The following is a 17,962-nucleotide window of genomic DNA, read 5'->3' on the forward strand; positions in this document are numbered from 1 at the left end:
AAACCAAAAATAATAAGCCAAGTCAAAGAATCGCTTTTTCAAGGTTGGGAAAAGATCAACAGGTGACTGATGACCTAGCATTCTTCTTTCTGGGTAAGACAATAAGATCAGAATTGATACAGAATTTCACCTTTTTTGAAAAACTCCACATAAAGCACAGTTCTTGCTTTCAACCGCTTATGGCAGTATTAATGGCTATGGGAAAACAAGCCACTCATTGATCGTTTTGCACATGAACAAAGTCTTTTCATTTGGGCTATTTTCAAACATGCTAAGAAATGAAGATGGATAAGCCTCCAAATATCCAGGCATTGTTACTATTTAGACAAATATTTTCTAAAAGGATTTTTAATTTCAAAGACTCACATATGTAATTTACAAAGCAGGATAAGTCTACAGCATGGATTTCAAATTCCCTTTCTCTTATAATGTTTTTGACATAATTTTCAAATCTTCCTAACCATATTTCAACTTGTTGTTGTTGTTTTGCAGTCATGGGGATTGAACTCTGGGCCTGATTACTGTCCCTGAGCTCTTCAGCTCAAGGCTAGTGCTCTACCACTTTGAGCCACAGGGCCACTTTTGGTTTTCTGGTGATTAATTGGGAGATAAGAGTCTCATGGTCTTTCATGCCTGAGCTGGTTTTGAACCATGATCCTCAGATCTCAGCCTCCTGAGTAGCTAGCATTACAGATGGGGGCCACCGCGGTCCCCTCACCTTCAGTTTTTTGAAACCACTTTTTGTCAACATATTTAGTTTGTCTTATTTCTAGTGTACCTTACACTCCTGATGAAAACACCTATCTTGAATGCTTTCGTATTCTTCTTTTTCCTCAGAGATTTTCATTTATTTATTTATTTATTTGCCCGTCTTGGGCTTGAGCTCAGGGCCTGAGCATTGTCCTTGGACTTTCTCAAGGCTAGAGCTCTACCACTTGAGCCTCAGTACCACTTCTGACTTTTTTCTATGTATGTGGCACCAAGGAATTGAACCAGGGTCTTCGTGCATGCTAGGCAAGCACTCTACCACTAGGCCAAACTCCCGGCCCCTCCCCAAAGACTTTTATTTGTTATCATAGTTTACTGTGTTTTCCTACTTTATCATTATAAGAGTAATTCTTTGCTCTTAAGGAACCATTCCCCCATACTACTTGACTATCAAAAGTCTGATATTTTCAAGTCTCTTAGTAAGAGTTTTTTTCTCTATAGAATCCACTATTACTCTTGGTAATATGCCTATTTCCACATTTTAAAAAGTTGAATTTTCTCTTGTTTACCATATAGCAGTCATCAAGTAACCTGGTGGTTTTTCCCTTTATTAATATAGCAATTCTCCAAGGAGGTTTCTTCACAAATGATGCATATTTGAAAGCATATCCCAAAGTCTCAATAAATCAATACACAACACATGTAAATAACAGTTCATAATTTAGATGCTTTTTTTTCTTTTTCAGCTCAGTAGGATATTAAAACATTTCAACTAACCTTTCCAGGATCCCATTCTTGAGTTTTTGTCTGAAGCTGGAGAAGCTCATAAGTTAATTCCATGTTTTCTAATTCTGGTTTGGGAAATCCAGGTAGCACATTGTGCAACTGGAAACCAAACAACTCCAACCAACTTCCAATGTCTGTAAGACACACATTTAAAAAAAATGAAAACATATCCAATACAAACTAGAAAGATGCTCTCTTGCCTTTAGCATGTGCAGACAATGGGAAGGCAGAGATATCCCTACCTCAATATTAGTCACTGTAAAACATGTGCTCTTCAGACTGCAGGGAAACTTTGGACTCATGGATAATGACAGATACATGATCAATGTACCTCACTGAAACTGCCAATGAGGTAGTGGTTCTCATGTCACATGAATTGTAATGCTTGCTTATTTTCATGTAACCTAATTCTGGATTTTTCCTTTCTGCAAATGAGATCCAGAAGTGGATATGAATGAAATCCACAAACAGACACAGATAAAAAGGAAGAAAAAATGTACTGGAGTGCAAAAGCATCACATTTCACTGTACTCTCTGTTCTAAAAACAAAGGAAGACAGTGAATGCAGGCAAGATTGTGGGCCAACTGGCAGGAAGAGGAAACATATTTACAAAGGCATCAAGATAATGTGATAAAATAAACAGCACGGTGTAAGCTGATGTTTAGTTTCATTTGATGGTGTATAAATACCTGTGGTATACTTTGCCACATCTTGAATTTTTCCCACAGGGTAGTTATTCTCAAAGGAGTAGAGATTGAATGGTTTAGGAAGGAAGTTCAACTGTTTCCATATGTGATGATTGGGCGTCGTCCATCTACCAGCGACAACATCATAATCCCTTTGCCCCAAGTGTACTAATTTAGTAAGGAAATCATAGAGTCCTCCATGAAAACCAATGATGACCTGAAAGTCAGGATAAGTATCATGATAGATATCGCCATAGGGTGTATACAAAATCTCCTTTATGACCTGACCTCGACTGCTGAAGACAGCTAGTGGGGTACCTGTATTATCACAGGCTACATAATATTCTTCACCACTGCTTAATTCCATGGCAATAAGGTGCCCTTGGAGATCATAATACAGAGATGTAATCTCAGAGCTTGTATGGTTATATAGATGAGTAACTCTTATAGGGTTGGCAAGGTCTGCATAAAAGAATTGGAGATGCTGGCCAAGGCTGGACTTACTGGCAACACGTCGCCCAAGCCCATCATAATAATACTGCACAGTCCAGCCAGAAACCTTATTATAGGCTTTCTGCAGCAGACCATTAGAATTATATTCAAATATGTCATTTCCCCGTTGTCTCAGAAAGCCATCTTCATCCATTTTATACTGAATTTCGCCTAGTCTGGTGATGCGGTCTCGGAGGTCATATCGGAGAGGAGTTAGACGAGCACTATTCCCATGGCTCAAGAGGTTGATATTGCCATTGAGATCATAACTATAACGCCACTGAGTTTTGTCATTTACAGAGACAGTTTGAAGTTGTCCATCAGCATCATATTCATAGAAATATCTTGTTATATTGGCATCTACTCCTACCCTTATATCACATATTACCATACGGCCCATATTATCATATTGAATAGTCATCCAGTAGGCAATTGCCTTTAGGATTTCATATTGGACTTCAATGACTTGTCCATTGGCACTGAAGATCTTTGTGTGCTTCATCACTGTGGTAGTTATGACCTGATTTAGATCATAATTAATTACGCTAAATTTCCCAAACTGCTCTGTTCTACCAGAGACGTCAACATATCGGTACAGATCTATGGGCAAAGGGGTTTCATTGATCACAGCTTGCATGCTGGTGACACGGAAGTTGTTGTAGCTGTAGTCAAACCGTGCATTTACAAGACCTTCTTCACTGAATCTGAAAATCTGGCGTCCAATAAGAGGTCCTGCAGAAAATCAAAATAAAAATCATGAGGGGAAAAAAAAGGCCAGGTGATACATGTGGACTAATCAGAAAACTTTAATTTTTGTGTATTAGTCACACTTTTTTGCCAGTCCTGGCTTGATCTCAGGGCCTGAGCACTGTCCTTGGTCTTTCTCAAGGCCAGAGCTCTACCACTTGAGCCACAGAACCACTGCCAGCTTTTTTTCCACTTATATATGTAGTATCAAACCCGGGTCTTGGTGCATGCTAGGCAAGCACTCTACCATTAGGCCAAACTCCCGGCCCTATTATTGACACTTTTAACAGTCACAATAAGATATTATAGATTGGTATCTGATGTCTGAAATCAGAGCATATCATCTTTAAAATACATGTTCTTATAGTGGTCATCACCAAATATAGAATAGCTCTAGAATGATCTCATTACATAAACTACAGAAGTAATAGCCCAGCAAGTAGTATGAGATGATGACATTGATATTATGAACAGGCTTGCTTGGTAGAATCATGGACCAAAATACATTCATATCATTTAACCTTTGCTAACACCTCACAGGGTTATGTTTTCACAACATCCAGCATTAAAGTAACTCAATTTGGGCATGTTATAAACTGCCAAAATGAAATAGACTCGAACGTCCTGAGGGTTGTCATCATCTCAATCATACCGAGGTTACATAGGGCTTGAGCTAGTTTTAGAGATTGATATCTTACACCTGCATCTTCGAGGAAATGAATAAGAACAGTCCAAGAAGGTATTAGATTGCAACCTTCTTGAGAATTGAGAGAAAGGCAAACATTTCAAAGGAATCAGCTTTCAGCTGGATGATAATAACATGTTTCAAATTCTCAATGAAAGCAAATTTGACAAATAAAGCCAAATCTGTTATATGAAACATAGGTGGAATAGGTTAGCATGTTTTGTCCCAAATGCAAAAATTTTGAATATGATATCGATAAACAGATCTATGCAATTTCATTACAAACCTGTTTGTCTGTATCTGATTGTGCAGATGAATCCATCGTGCATCAGATGGATTGTCTTAATCATGCCCGAAGACTCTTCATAGGTTAATGTGACCTGAGTGGTATCATAGAGAATCTCTGAAAGCCTTGCTTGCTTTGTGTATTTATACAAAACTCTGCGCCCTGTCCCCAGGTGGAGAGTCTGTAGCAGTCGTCCATCTCGACTGTAGTCTTGAATGAAAGAAGTGCTACTGTCGGGTGGAGTATAGATATTCCGATAGTAGCCCACTGAAAGCATGGTTTGTAAGCTGTGGCGTACCATGCTAGGCATGGTGACGGAAAGCAAGCAGTCTGATTGATCATACTCAAAGATGTAACGCCGCTGGCTATGCAAAAGAAGCATAACGGACTGAAACGAGAGAAAGAAAACAATTCATACCACATATTCTGCACTTGAGCAGATTCAAGGAAATATACATTCATCTACTCAACATAAGTTTATTGAGTGCTTTTGCTGGGCCCAAACTGTGGCCCACCCTAGAGGGTACAGTAGTACACAGAAACTGTGTCTGTGCTCATGGAACTTACAGTTTAACAGAGGAGAAAGACAACTAAACAAATTATACCACAATAATAAATATGCTTTTGTTTAGTGGTACAGGGATTTGAATTCAGAGCCTTATGCTTGCTAAGCTGGTGTTCTACCAGTTGAGATAAGCCACCAGCTCTGGTTTTCATTGGTTGTATTTGAGATACAAGCTCATTTCCCACCTAAGCATGTTCCTAAGCTGCATTTTCCTATTTTCAGATCCTTGTCTTTTCTGGGATGACAGACGTATACCACTCTCTGTGGAGATGAAATCTTATGGATTTTTCAGCTTTGGCTACCCTGGAATCATAATTTCCCCAGCCTCAACCTCCAACATATCTTGAGAAAATAAGTTTATGCCTCAGTGGAGAAGGAAGCTTATGAACTTTTCTGACCAGGAATAATTCAAACAATAATCATCCCAATTTCACTTTGCCAGTTTTCTTTCATTTTCATCAGCAGGACGGTGAGTGCATAATCCTGTCAATTTTTCATCTGGGAATAACTTGCAGCTTGCTACAGTCTGCAGTGCCATTTTTGTGACCCTTTGAAAACCTTCCTGAAGATCACCAGTCTCACATCTGTAATCCTAGCTAATCAGAATTCTGAGATCTCAGGAGTCTGAGATCTGAGATTGGTGGTTTGAAACCAACCTGGACAGGAAAGTCCATGAGACTTTTTTTTTGGGGGGGGGGGAAGGTAGGTCATGGGGCTTGAACCTGAGATTCTTATCTCCAATTAGCCACCAAAAAGCTAGAAGTGGAGCTGTGGCTGGAGCACCAGAGCACTAGATCAGGAGCAGTCTCAGGCCCTCAGTTAAAGCTCTATGGTATTCACACACACACACACACACACACACACACACACACACACACACACCCCACATTTGTCTTTGGAAATCGCATTTGAACCTTTGTACATGGAAGGGGAAACTGATTTTCTTGATCAAGGCAGAAGTCATCAGCAGGGAATTTTCCTATGACTGGTAGGAAGTGGCGGAGGGTAGTATGGGAAAAGATGTGGCAGAATGACAATAAAATAATTCTGCATGACCTCTGGGCTGAAAGACAGATCTTTTTCATTTTCTCCGGTCAATTTGCCATGAAAAAGTGACATCTGTCATTTGTGACTTGAGTCAAGGACAATTACCATATCCCCTCCCCCCACAATAAATCATTGTAGTTCCCTGGTTCCACCCTGCTTCAGCCATGCCTGTTCTAGATGCTGTACCAGCTCTACCAACAATTTATAATGCATTTTAATGTATTCTTTCTACTGTTCTCATTATCTAGCCTGCACTAACTACTAACTGAACCCTGCTCCTAGACGGTGCCCCAATGCTAAGTTGTCTTAGAAGATCCTGGGTATATTTTAAAGCTTTCTCCTTTAAAGCTCTCTGCCAATAGCAAGAGAATGTGGATAATGTGATGAAAAAAATATCATGGATGTAGGCATTGTGTTGCTGGAATACAGTTTGTCTCTATTTGGCTGCCTTTTTATTCTGGGAGGTCATTGTTATTAGTTTGTTCAATAGCAATGCTTATGCAACAATCCAATGACCACAGTGTTAATGCAGGATTATAAAGCCGTTTCTTATTAGTCCAAATAATAGAATGTGAAGATTTTATTATTTTCATTGATCCTACTATTGAATTGATCATAGATGTGATCTTGGCAAAGAATAAAGAACAATCATGACCTTACATTTAGTTGAACAAAAAATTTCTATTGTTCATTTCTAGACTAGAAACTTGAAAATGTAAAGCATTTGAATAACCACCAGATGGCAGCATGAGCCCACATGTAAGCCAAGACTACTCAGTAGGCATCCTTAGATACTTTCAGTCCCAAATAGGTAATTTCATGCAAATGTGTAAGACCAAAGCATCTTATTAAATGATTATAAAATACACTTAAATGTATTTATAAATGAGGTTCATAAGAATGATTTTAGGAAACTGAAAGATTTTCATTTACCACAATATAAATTTTTAGCTTCAAAATATAATTAACTCAGAGAATTGTCATAAATTAGGGCAGAGAATTAATGGCCACACAGAGTGAATTTAAGAAACAATAATTGATTTTTTAATAGAGAAGAGATCATTTAAGCAACCAGAACCATTACCCAAATAATTATTTTTCTCCTAATGGCTACAAACCATTATTGCCCACTAACATGATATATATATATATATATATATTACACTTCACGGGAATTTGAGGAACTTCAAAGCGGTAATGTTAGATGTATTTTGGTGTGAAAAGAAAATACACTTTTAAGTTTCTAAATTCTTACTTTAAAACACAGTACAAGGACCAGCCTCTATGTCTCTGCTCTGCACTTGTCCTAGTGAAAGAATGAGCCAGCAAAGTCCATGTTACTAAACAAAAGATGGAAAACAACACAAGGTGTCCCAAACTCTATAAAGTCACTGAAAAAATTACATGAGATTTCTTTTTATAGTTCTTTCCTCATTTCCTTTGATTCTTGTCCATTTTGTGTATTTTCAAGTGGCAGTAAGTGCCAGCTAAGCACTTTGTTTCTCTACCTTACTGCTTTATATTAACATATTTAATTAAATCACCATCTGTATTCAGTGAATTAGTTATTATCATGGGTGATAATAATATTATTAAAATCAATTTCATGATAAATTGGTTTTAGAATGTAAGGAACTATTCTATAATTATATATTTTGTAGATTCTGACTTTTGCATAATAGGATTGCTAAAATAAGGAACTACCTTTATAATTAGAGAACAAATTAAACATGAAATAAAGAACAAAAGTCAACTAAAAGGCTAAATGATTTGGCCTGTTCCAGTGATCACTAAACTAGTTTTTGGAAATCACTGGGGTTTTTCTTGAGGTATTGTTCTACATCAGTAATGCAATAAGGTCTTCTGTCCTTGTAGACATCAGTTTCACAAAACTTTTTGTTCTGATTTTTCTTTTCTTTTTCTTTTTGGTGGGTCACTCTGCCTGGGCACTCTACCTGAGCTCTTCAGCTCAGGATTACAGGCGAGAGCCACCACGCCCAGCCTGATTTTTCTTTTACCCCGCCCTTTTTTTTTTTGCAAGTCCTGGCTTGAATTCAGGGCCTGAGTGCTGTCCTTGGGTTCTTTTTCTCAAGGCTAAAGCTCTACCACTTGAGCCTCTGCACCATTTCTGGATTTTTCTATGTATATGGTACCGAGGAATCAAATCCTGGGTCTTCGTGCATACTAGGCAAGCACTCTACCACTAGGCCAAACTCCCATCCCCTTTTATCCCCTTTTTATTGTTATTGTAAAGGTGATATATGGGCTACATAAGTCAGATAAAGAGTATATTTCTCTTTGAACAATGTCACCCCTTCCCTTGCAGTCTCCTAGTTTCCCTCCAATTTTCATTTTTTTTTAGACTGGGTATTCCTATGTTGTTCAAGGTAGCCTCAGACCCTAGATACTCATCCTTCCACATCCTCACTACTAGGATCATAGATGTGCACAACGACTCCATTCTGTATGCATATACGCCTATGCGCATGTGAATATGTATGTGTATGTGTATATGTATGTATTTGGTATGTGTATGTTTAAAAAGAAATCACCCATTGTTTCCATAGCAAAAAGAATTCATGGAATATTTGTTTCAGATGTTCATTTTCATCAAATTAGTTTCATGAAATAAACAGCTCAATCAGGAAAGAGAAACACTATCTTCTCATTAGTGTCATACTCATTTCTGGAAAACTAATGAACCAAACTGTGACATTTTATATTGTAAGCTATGACTTTTCCTTTCTTCCTTCCTTCCTTCCTTCCTTCCTTCCTTCCTTCCTTCCTTCCTTTCTTCCTTCTTTCCTTCCTTCCTTCCTTCCTTCCTTCCTTCCTTCCTTCCTTCCTTCCTTCCTTCCTTCCTTCCTTTCTTTTTTTTTGTCGGTCTTGGGGCTTGAACTCTGGGCCTGGGTGCTATTCCTGAGCTCTTCAGCTCAAGGCTACCACCCTACCCCTTGAGCCACAACGCCACTTCTGGTTTTCTGGTGGTTAATTGGAGATAAGAGACCACAGACTTTAGTGCCCAGACTGGCTTTGAACCGTGACCCTCATATCTCAGCCTCCTGAGTAGCTAGGATTACAGATGTGAGCCACCACACCCAGCAAAATTCTATAAATTCTATTGAATCCTCTAAGGGAATTTTTTTTGTATAAATTTCTCAGGAATGAATTTAGGACCAAAAAATTCAATTGAATGGATAAAAGTTTATTTGAATGGATCAACCTTGGAAGCATAAGGCACTGTCTTAGGAGAGGAGATAGAGATGGCAGGGCAGACGTAGATTACCCATATTGTCATCTGGTACTGATCTGACCAGACACCATTTTGCAGTGTGGAGGCTGAGACTTGACAAATAAATGTTCCTTACGGTGACATTAATGTCCTTTTTTTTTAAAACCACGGAGAGGCCACAAGCTCCTATTATGGATGATACTGGAGACTCATTACATACCAAAGTGTATTTCCAATGAGGCCTCCCTGCCATCGTTCCCTAAACCTGCTTACTTTTGAAAATTAATTCTCCAATGTGTACAAGTAAACTTTCAGTGACAATGCTAACAAAATTAGAATGGCTTATCCTTTGGATGAGAGGTCCTTTCCCAGATCTGAGCTATATTAATGCATAATTTTATGATTTTCTAGCTATTTCTCCTCTGTATGAGCTTTCATAATAAAGATCCTTTTTTTTTCAAGAGCATGAACAAATACATTCAAATGAGAAGAAAGCTAAGCTATTATCCACACTTCCATATTTAAAAGAGTACTTGGCAGACAGTGGGATTGGGAAAATTACAGCTGCAAAGTTTTTCCTTGGAGGCTCACCATATTTATTCTTACTTGTACAGAAAATGCAAGAATAAGCCTTTCTTTTTACAGTCCTCACCAAAGGGTACACTTGTAGTATTCTCACCTCTTCCCTCTCATGGACTTACCTTTTCTAAGTAGGTATAGCTCCAAATTTTCCCATCAGCCCAAGTTCTTGAAATGATTTTTCCGCTTTGGTCATATTCCATTTTTTCATTCCATGTTCCTCTTTGAATAAATGTAACCAGTCCTGCAGGTGAGTATGTGATGTTCACTTCATTATATCTGCTGACAGGAGACCATAAAATAGGTCGCCCTGTTTGATCATACAGAATTCGAAGGGTGAATTTTCGATGGTCATCATAGATCTTTCCTGTGCGTGTTATATGATCAAAGTCTATAGAGAGTAGATTTCTGTTATGGGCCTACGAAAAAGAGGTATAAAATACATGTTAAGTATTGATTTGATGTCTGATTTAGGACATCTACTATCATGAAGCTTTCTATCTGATTTGCCAGGGATGAAGTCTTTGTTATCTCAGAATCCTAATAGTGTCAAGTACCTCCATTTTTATTTCCTCAAAATAGTGTACACTCCTAGAGAGCCAAGGGTATGACTTAATTCCCGAGACATTACCTGACATCTTCACTACCTTCAACATGTGGTTGTCAATTATTTTTTCTTTAAAGATTCAAATGGGGACTTGGAGTTTGGCCTAGTGGTAGAGTGCTTACCTATCATGCATGAAGACCCAGGTTCAATTCCTTGGTACCATATACATAGAACAAGCTGGTAGTGGTGCTGTGGTTCAAGTGGTAGAGTGCTAGCCTTGAGAAAGTGCAAGGACAGTGCTCAGGTCCTGAATTCAAGCCAGGACTGGTGAAAAAAGACTCAGATTTCCAGTAATTCTATGATCTTATTTTATGTGAGTCAGATACCTTCTAAAGGGTGGAGCTTTCTAATTTACTTCTCACTTTTTAACAATCAAGTGAATGGAACATAGAATGGTGGATATAGTAACAAAATTAGATACCAGAAAAAAGGGAACTCAGTGAGCCTGCTCTAATTTATACAGAGATTTTTCGACTTTGACTCCATGGTTCAGCTTGACTTGCACTTCGCTCTCATCAAAGAGGAAAGTGAATTTTCTATGGATGGAATGCCTGTCAACAGTATTTCCATAGAAAGCAACAAGTAAACATAGTAGGTATTGATTGGTCTTTCAGCCTATGTAAAGGTGGCACCACTAACTCCTTTAAGCATGCAGTTACATTTGGACTCTAAGTTTAGAAAAAATAGTTTAGCTTGGTTCTGGTTAGGCTTCACCTATACTACACAGTAGTATCCCTCTGGGTCATTTGCAGTTGACCCACTCAGAGGTCAAGGAACTTTGAATTGGATTCTGTGAAAGACAACAGTTGTCTTAAACTTGTCATACACATCTGTGCTTAGTTCTGATGCAATTCAGCTAAGTCCACATGAGAAAGGCAAATAGCTGAAAGATTAAAAGGTAAATAAAATTAAGCAAAAAGGGGGAAAAAAGCAGGCCTGGGAGTTTGGCCTAGTGGTAGAGTGCTTGCTAGCATGCATGAACAACTGGGTTCGACTCCTTGGTACCACCACATACACAGAAAAGCTGGAAATTATGCTGTGGCTCAAGTAGTAGAGCTCTAGCCTTGAGAAAGCCCAAAGACAGTGCTCAGACCCTAAGTTCAAGTCCCAGGACTGACAAAAAATAATAATAATTCCAATGTGATTTCAGTTTAGTATGTTAGATATAGTTCTATAAGAACTGTTGATATGATCCCAAACAGAATATTAAATGTCTAGTTAATTAGGCCGGGAGAAATCAATTCACTCATTATTTATGTTAATTGTTAACTTTACTGGTCAAGATCCCTTTAAAGACCTGGAAACTATATAGTCTGTCCTCAGAAAAATGCACACAATGCACTTAGATAAACACTTCAGGTGCAATCCCAGGCAACCTCTGTACTATGCTGAAACTCAAACAGAAAACTTCTAGGGGTTGTCAGGAATCAAAGTTCAAAGTCCTGATTGTAGTCAATAGTCATGTTATTAGACATGACTATAAGATATTAATTTATCCATTTGCCCATGGAAAGCCCATGTTTTCAATTTTTCTTTCACATCTCCTATTTTGTTGAACATATTTATAAATAAATATTTCCTCAATACAGAATTGTGTGGGTGAAAAAACACTGAATCTATGAGAAGAACATGTTAAAAGACTCCTGATGTAATTTGAGAGAATATTTTATTGTGCACTAAGACTATCCAAATTTATATTTCCATTAATTAGGAGTGGAAAATCCCATTTCATTTCATCTTTATTTCCATTGTTAGTAAATGTTTCTTGATTTGAGAGTAGGGAAAATACATGTTACTGTGATTTACATTTTCATTTATTTGATTTTTAATATGCTTGAACCCTTTTTAATGTCAGGTGGCTACAAGAATGTCTTTTATGAATTGCATGCTATAGTATCTGTCCATATGTGTATAGAAAAATGTCAATGGTTTTAATTAATTATTTTTAATATTACTATTGAAGAATTCTCCAAAGGGTTACAATTCCTTAAGTCAAATAATGAGTACAATTCTTGAACAGTGTCACTTTTCCTTTGCTTACCCCCATTTACCCCTCCCATCATGCCCAAAATTTGCATGGTTCATTTTTTACACAGGATACCTTGAATACCATCACTACATTTGTTCACTGTTCCTCCTCTCTTGGCTTTCTAAGCCTCTTTTGATTTCAGAGTCCTCCTCAGTCAACTAGGACTAATGACATTTGCCCTTAATTTGGAACTTCTGCTACACACACACACACACGCACACACACATAACTTATCCAATGTTCCATGCTGTGAATTCTATCCAGGAGACTAGTCATTAGATACTCAAATTCTTTGGAGAAAATGCTGTTAGTTTCAGAGGTGGATTTAATTCAGAACATAGGGCCATAGATGGAAAAATCAAGACTTTTTAAGCCATCTGTAGCAAATGTGTGCAGTGGTGTATTGAATAAATATACAGTAACCTGCTGCGATCACCTAAAATGTGATAGCAAAGGATGTATTTCCTGTCTTTTGATACTCAAGGCTTGGAGGCATATAGAAAACCAGGTATTTTTTTTCTTCAACTACCCTTCCTGTGGTTTTATAGTTGCATATCTCCAACTGTAATACTGTTCATTTACAATAGGTGTAAAATATCCATGTACTCCCAGAGATAGTTGTAATGCTTACAATTTATATTATAATGATAGTTAAAATGCCAAAATAGCAAGTGATTTCCAGTTCAACGAAATTTGTGGTCTTATTTGTCTGACAGATTAAGTTTACTACTCAAGAACACATTTCTTAATAAAGTCATTCCAGGTAGATACGCAGTGATCACTGTTGAAAATCCACAAAGAAAAAGCAGAGAAAAAGATTTTTTGTTAGGATGTGTGCAAGTGTGTTCTCTGGTTCAGGATAATGCATGTTGATTCTCTGGTACTGCTGACACACTAGTTTAAAATCAGATTGAGAAGTTTTGCGCAAATTCATCAAAGGTTGAGAGAGGATGAAGGAATGAAAGATGCTGTAGCTTTCTTCCTAACTCATTTGCCCATGGAAACCATGTGTAGGAAGCCTGGAAAGCTGAATATTTTTCCCAGGAAGCCTGCCCAATCTCAGTGTAGAGGCGTTATCTTCAACCATCTTCTACAGCTGATGCCAGACTAGATTGAATGCCATGCTTGGATGGCTAGGGTCAGCAGCAAGGTTGAAAAAGCTCTATCTTTATGTCTGTACTTGCCTTTCTGAAGGACAATAGCCCTAGTCTTAATTATTGACAGACAGTACTTCTATTCTTGTTCTAAACCCCCTGTATTAATCCTCTGGAAAAGAGGGGAATAGGAAAAGAACTGAAATTTGAATATTGCTCAAAGTGAAAAAGGGTCTCTTTCTACAATAACTGACATAGAGTAAGGCCTTTGAATTGGGAAATTGGTCACTTGTATGTTGTGGTAAGAGAGCTAGACTTGTTCATTTTTTTGCCAGTCCCAGGCTTGAGCTCAGGGCCTGAGCACTGTCCTTGGGCTTTCTCAAAGCTGGAGCTCTACCTCTTGATCCTCAGCACCATTTCCGGCTTTTTTTCTATGTATGTGGTACCGAGGAATCGAACCCGGGTCTTTGTGCATGCTAGGCAATCACTCTACCACCAGGCCAAACTCCCAGCTGACTTGTTCATTTTTTTTTGCCAGTCCTGGGCTTGGGCTCAGGGCCTGAGCACTGTCCTTGGACTTTCTCAAGGCTTAGTACTCTACCACTTGAGCCTCAGCACCACTTCCAGCTTTTTTCAATGTATGTGGTACCGAGGAATCGAACCCAGGTCTTTGTGCATGCTAGGCAAGCACTCTACCACTAGGCCAAACTTCCAGCCCCTGACTTGTTCTTTCTTTCTTATTTATTTATTTATTTATTTATTTTTGCCAGTCCTGGGCTTGAGCTCAGGGCCTGAGCAATGTCCTTGGACTTTCTCAAGGCTAGAGCTCTACCACTTGAGCCTCAGCACCATTCCGGCTTTTTTTTCTATGTATGTGGTACCAAGGAATCGAACCCGGGTCTTCACGCATGCTAGGCAAGCACTTTAACCACTAGGCCCAACTCCCAGCCCCGACTTGTTCATTTTTAATACAGAAGAATGTATGTATGCTGAACCTTATATTGTGCTTTTCCTTATGTAATTTTCCCAGCTACATGAAAGAGAAGTAATGAGAAAGGCCTGAGTTTTGTTGGCACTGAGGCCAAAGAAAAAAAGCTAAGAGATTGCCCTGGAGAGCCATGAGTAATTTCACTAGAGCTGTTTGAGAAGGCTAAGTAGAAAGGGAAGCTCTTAGGAGTTTGTGCTCTACAAGCTCCAGGAAAAGACCCCTCAGGCCTTCTTATCTGATATTCATTCAATTTATTGGCTAATGCTATATTAGCAATTAGAGATAGCTGGCTATATTTGGCCTATTCACAGAGAATACACTTCAACTGACTTCACCTACCAGAGGAGCTGGAATCAGAACTATAATCATGGCAGTTGATTTTCTTTCCTCTGTAAGAGGAGAGGAGTGAATTTTCAAGGACACTGTCTAGCATTTTCACTCGTAATACAACTGAATTACCTCTTTAATTTCTGCTGAAGAAGTCAGAAGGTGAATATAAGATGAGCCAAACAGCCACATCAGAATTTGGAAGATGTACTATGTTTAATTTTTATGAAGTTATGAGAAGGGTTAGAAAAGTCACAGCTGATTTTTAAAGTAGATACTCTACTCTCCCTGATTTTAAAGTAACCAAGATTAGATTAAAAACATTACTATATTAATTCCATAGATTTAATAATATCTCTAGATTACAAATCCAAAGCTTATTTAGGTTCATTTTTATTTCAACATTACCTAAAAATGAACAGCATGTATCTTCAATCTTAACATTGGCCCCTGAGATTTCATTTGAAATTCCTTTGTCTTCATTGTTACTTTCATGATATTTCCCCTTTGTCTGTGAGGCAAGAAAATCTTAGTGCCAGAAAGGATCTCAGGAGACAGTTCTGGTTTATTGAGCCCAATTGCCTGGATTCAAATCTTGTAATTACTAATCACTAGCAGTGTGGTTACACTCTACCTCAGTTCTCTCATCTGTAAGAGAATTTGAAGAACCTATCTGCTAAGATGTTATGAATAGTAAATGAGTGGTACATATAGTGAGATCTCAAGAAATGTCAGTTGGTTTTATTATATTTATTGCTGATCATAAAGTCTATACAGTTTATATTGTAGCTACTTTTATATTTGTAAATTTTTATTTATTTAATCTTGTGTCAGTACTGGGTTTTGAACTCAGGGATAGCACTCTTGCTTGGGTTTTTTGCACAAGGGCTGGTGTTCTACCACTTGAGCCACACACAACCCCATTTCCTATGCTTCTTACTTTAGAGATGAGAAGAGTACAATATTATTGATATACTAGTTCTTTCTTAAAATCTAGTGTGTGTTTGTGTGTGTGTGTGTGTGTGAGTGTGTGTGTGTGTGTGTGTGCTGGTCCTGTGTATAACATATTTCAGAATTATGTCAAATTCTTTGGGGAAGGAGATAACGGAGAAAAGGAGATTGGAAGGGAGTGTAAGACTGATTGGAACACATTGTGAACATGTGACAAAGTGCAACACTGAAACTACCTAATAAGGGGGAAAATTGTTTATAATAATGTCTGCTTACATCTAGGTGAAGTAGTATGTGAAATAGGACTTACTTTCTAGTTAGCTTAGTAGGGTTGAGTGAAGATTAGTAAAAATAGTGGTTTCTATGAGTTGATGGCCTCAATAATTCCTTCCCCTCTAAATCCAATATTTCCATGTAGCCTTAACTCCTGAAATTGCCTGTCTTCATGTGACTCCCTTACAGGGAGACACTTTTACTTGAAACAAAAATACAGATGTGCTTTTAGAACAAACTAATCTATCTCTAAAGTAGCTTCTTGTATAAACTTTCACAATGTGAATGCGACCACCAAATTTGAAAAGAAAGTTAAAATAGTGTGAAATGAGAATTCTAACTGAAATTGCCCTGTAGCGAATGGCCCTGTCAGCAGAGGCAATTTCAGAAGTCAAGTGAGATGCCAGAACCTTTTTGATGATCCCTCCAATTCTCAATCATGGGTCTGCCTGGGTCTCTGTGTGTCTGTTAGGACTGTTTGGGTCACATATGAATATTCCCGTGTTGCACTTAAAATCCACCCTGTTGTACTGTTTGTGGTTCTGCATTTTTTGTTCTGCCTCACCTCCCTTTGTCACTGTTTTTGATTTCTGTTCCCTTTGTCTTGTATGTAGGGAGGGGAAAGGAAGCACAGAAATGATGGGATAAAAATTAAACTAGGGCCCAGAGTTTGGCCTCCTGGTAGAGTGCTTGCCTAGCATGCACAAAACCTCAGATTTGATTCCTTGGTACCACATACCCTTAAAACAAAGCCAGAAGTGGTGTTTTGGCTCAAGTGGTAGAGCTCTAGCTTTAGAAAGCCCAAGGACAGTGCTCAGGCTCTGAGCTCTAGCCCTAGAACTGGCAAAAGAAGTGAACTAAGTTAGCAGTGATACTCACTAGACATTGGAAATGACCATTACAGTTTGGAGGGTTGGGGGTTGGGAGGGAAAAAATGAGAAGAAAATGTAAGCAGGTAAGACTGTACTAATGAAATATACTCATTACCTGACTTATATATTTGTAGCCTTTCTGTGTATTGCCTTCACAATTAAACTTAAAAAAAAACCAAGTAGATCCCATCCTGTGCCATTCTATTATCATTTAAATTGTAAATGTTTTAGTCTACTTGCTTGTAAATACATAATCATCCCAATCGTTTTTATGAGTTTGGATTTAAGGGATAAGCATCTCTCTCTCTCTCTCTCTCTCTCTCTCTCTCTCTCTCTCTCTCTCTCTCTCTCTCTCTCTCTCTCTCTCTCTGCCTCCCTCCCTCCCTCCCTCCCCCCCCCCCCTCTCTCTCTCTCTCTCTCTTTGCCAGTCCTGGGCTTGGGCTCAGGGCCTGAGCACTGTCCTTGGACTTTCTCAAGGCTTAGTACTCTACCACTTGAGCCTCAGCACCACTTCCAGCTTTTTTCAATGTATGTGGTACCGAGGAATTGAACCCGGGTCTTTGTGCATGCTAGGCAAGCACTCTACCACTAGGCCAAACTCCTGCCCCCGCCTCTTTTGTTTCGGCTGTGTGTGGGGCTTGTACTGAGATCCTGGGTGCTGTACCTAAGCTTCTTCGTACTCAAGCCAGAGCTCTACCACTTCAGCCACAATGAAACTTCTGGATTTTGGGTTATTGGAGATAAAAGTGACTTTGAACTTGGAACTTCAGATCTCAGCCTCCTGAGCAGCTAGGTTTACAGGTGTAAGACACTGATGCCTGGCTTAAGCTTCATTAAAAAAGAAAAAGTAAAGTAGGCTGCAGTTCTGGGGTTTAGCTGTGACCTTACTGCTCATTCTACAAGACCTTATAAAGAGCTCTAGGATCCAATGCTGTGATACGTTTCATATGACATTCTCGTCTGCAGACACAGCAAGGTACAATTTGGTTGTAGTTCCTAAACCAGTT

General features: G+C 38.6%; 1 protein-coding gene across 1 annotated transcript in view; it reads right to left on the reverse strand.

The window, feature by feature from the left end:
• Tenm1 (teneurin transmembrane protein 1) overlaps positions 1–17,962 on the reverse strand; it is a 336,137-nt gene that overhangs the window by 2,780 nt on the left and 315,395 nt on the right. Inside the window, exons 25-28 of the mRNA XM_090327164.1 lie at positions 9,937–10,233; positions 4,392–4,779; positions 2,185–3,405; positions 1,486–1,628 (exon numbers count right to left, since the gene is read on the reverse strand). Of these exons, the coding sequence (XP_090183290.1) occupies positions 1,486–1,628; positions 2,185–3,405; positions 4,392–4,779; positions 9,937–10,233 (2,049 nt within the window). The remainder of the gene's footprint in view (positions 1–1,485; positions 1,629–2,184; positions 3,406–4,391; positions 4,780–9,936; positions 10,234–17,962) is intronic.

Source organism: Megascapheus bottae, chromosome X (genome assembly GCF_031878675.1).
Source record: "Megascapheus bottae isolate mThoBot1 chromosome X, mThoBot2.hap1, whole genome shotgun sequence".
Classification (NCBI taxonomy): Eukaryota; Metazoa; Chordata; class Mammalia; order Rodentia; family Geomyidae; genus Megascapheus; species Megascapheus bottae.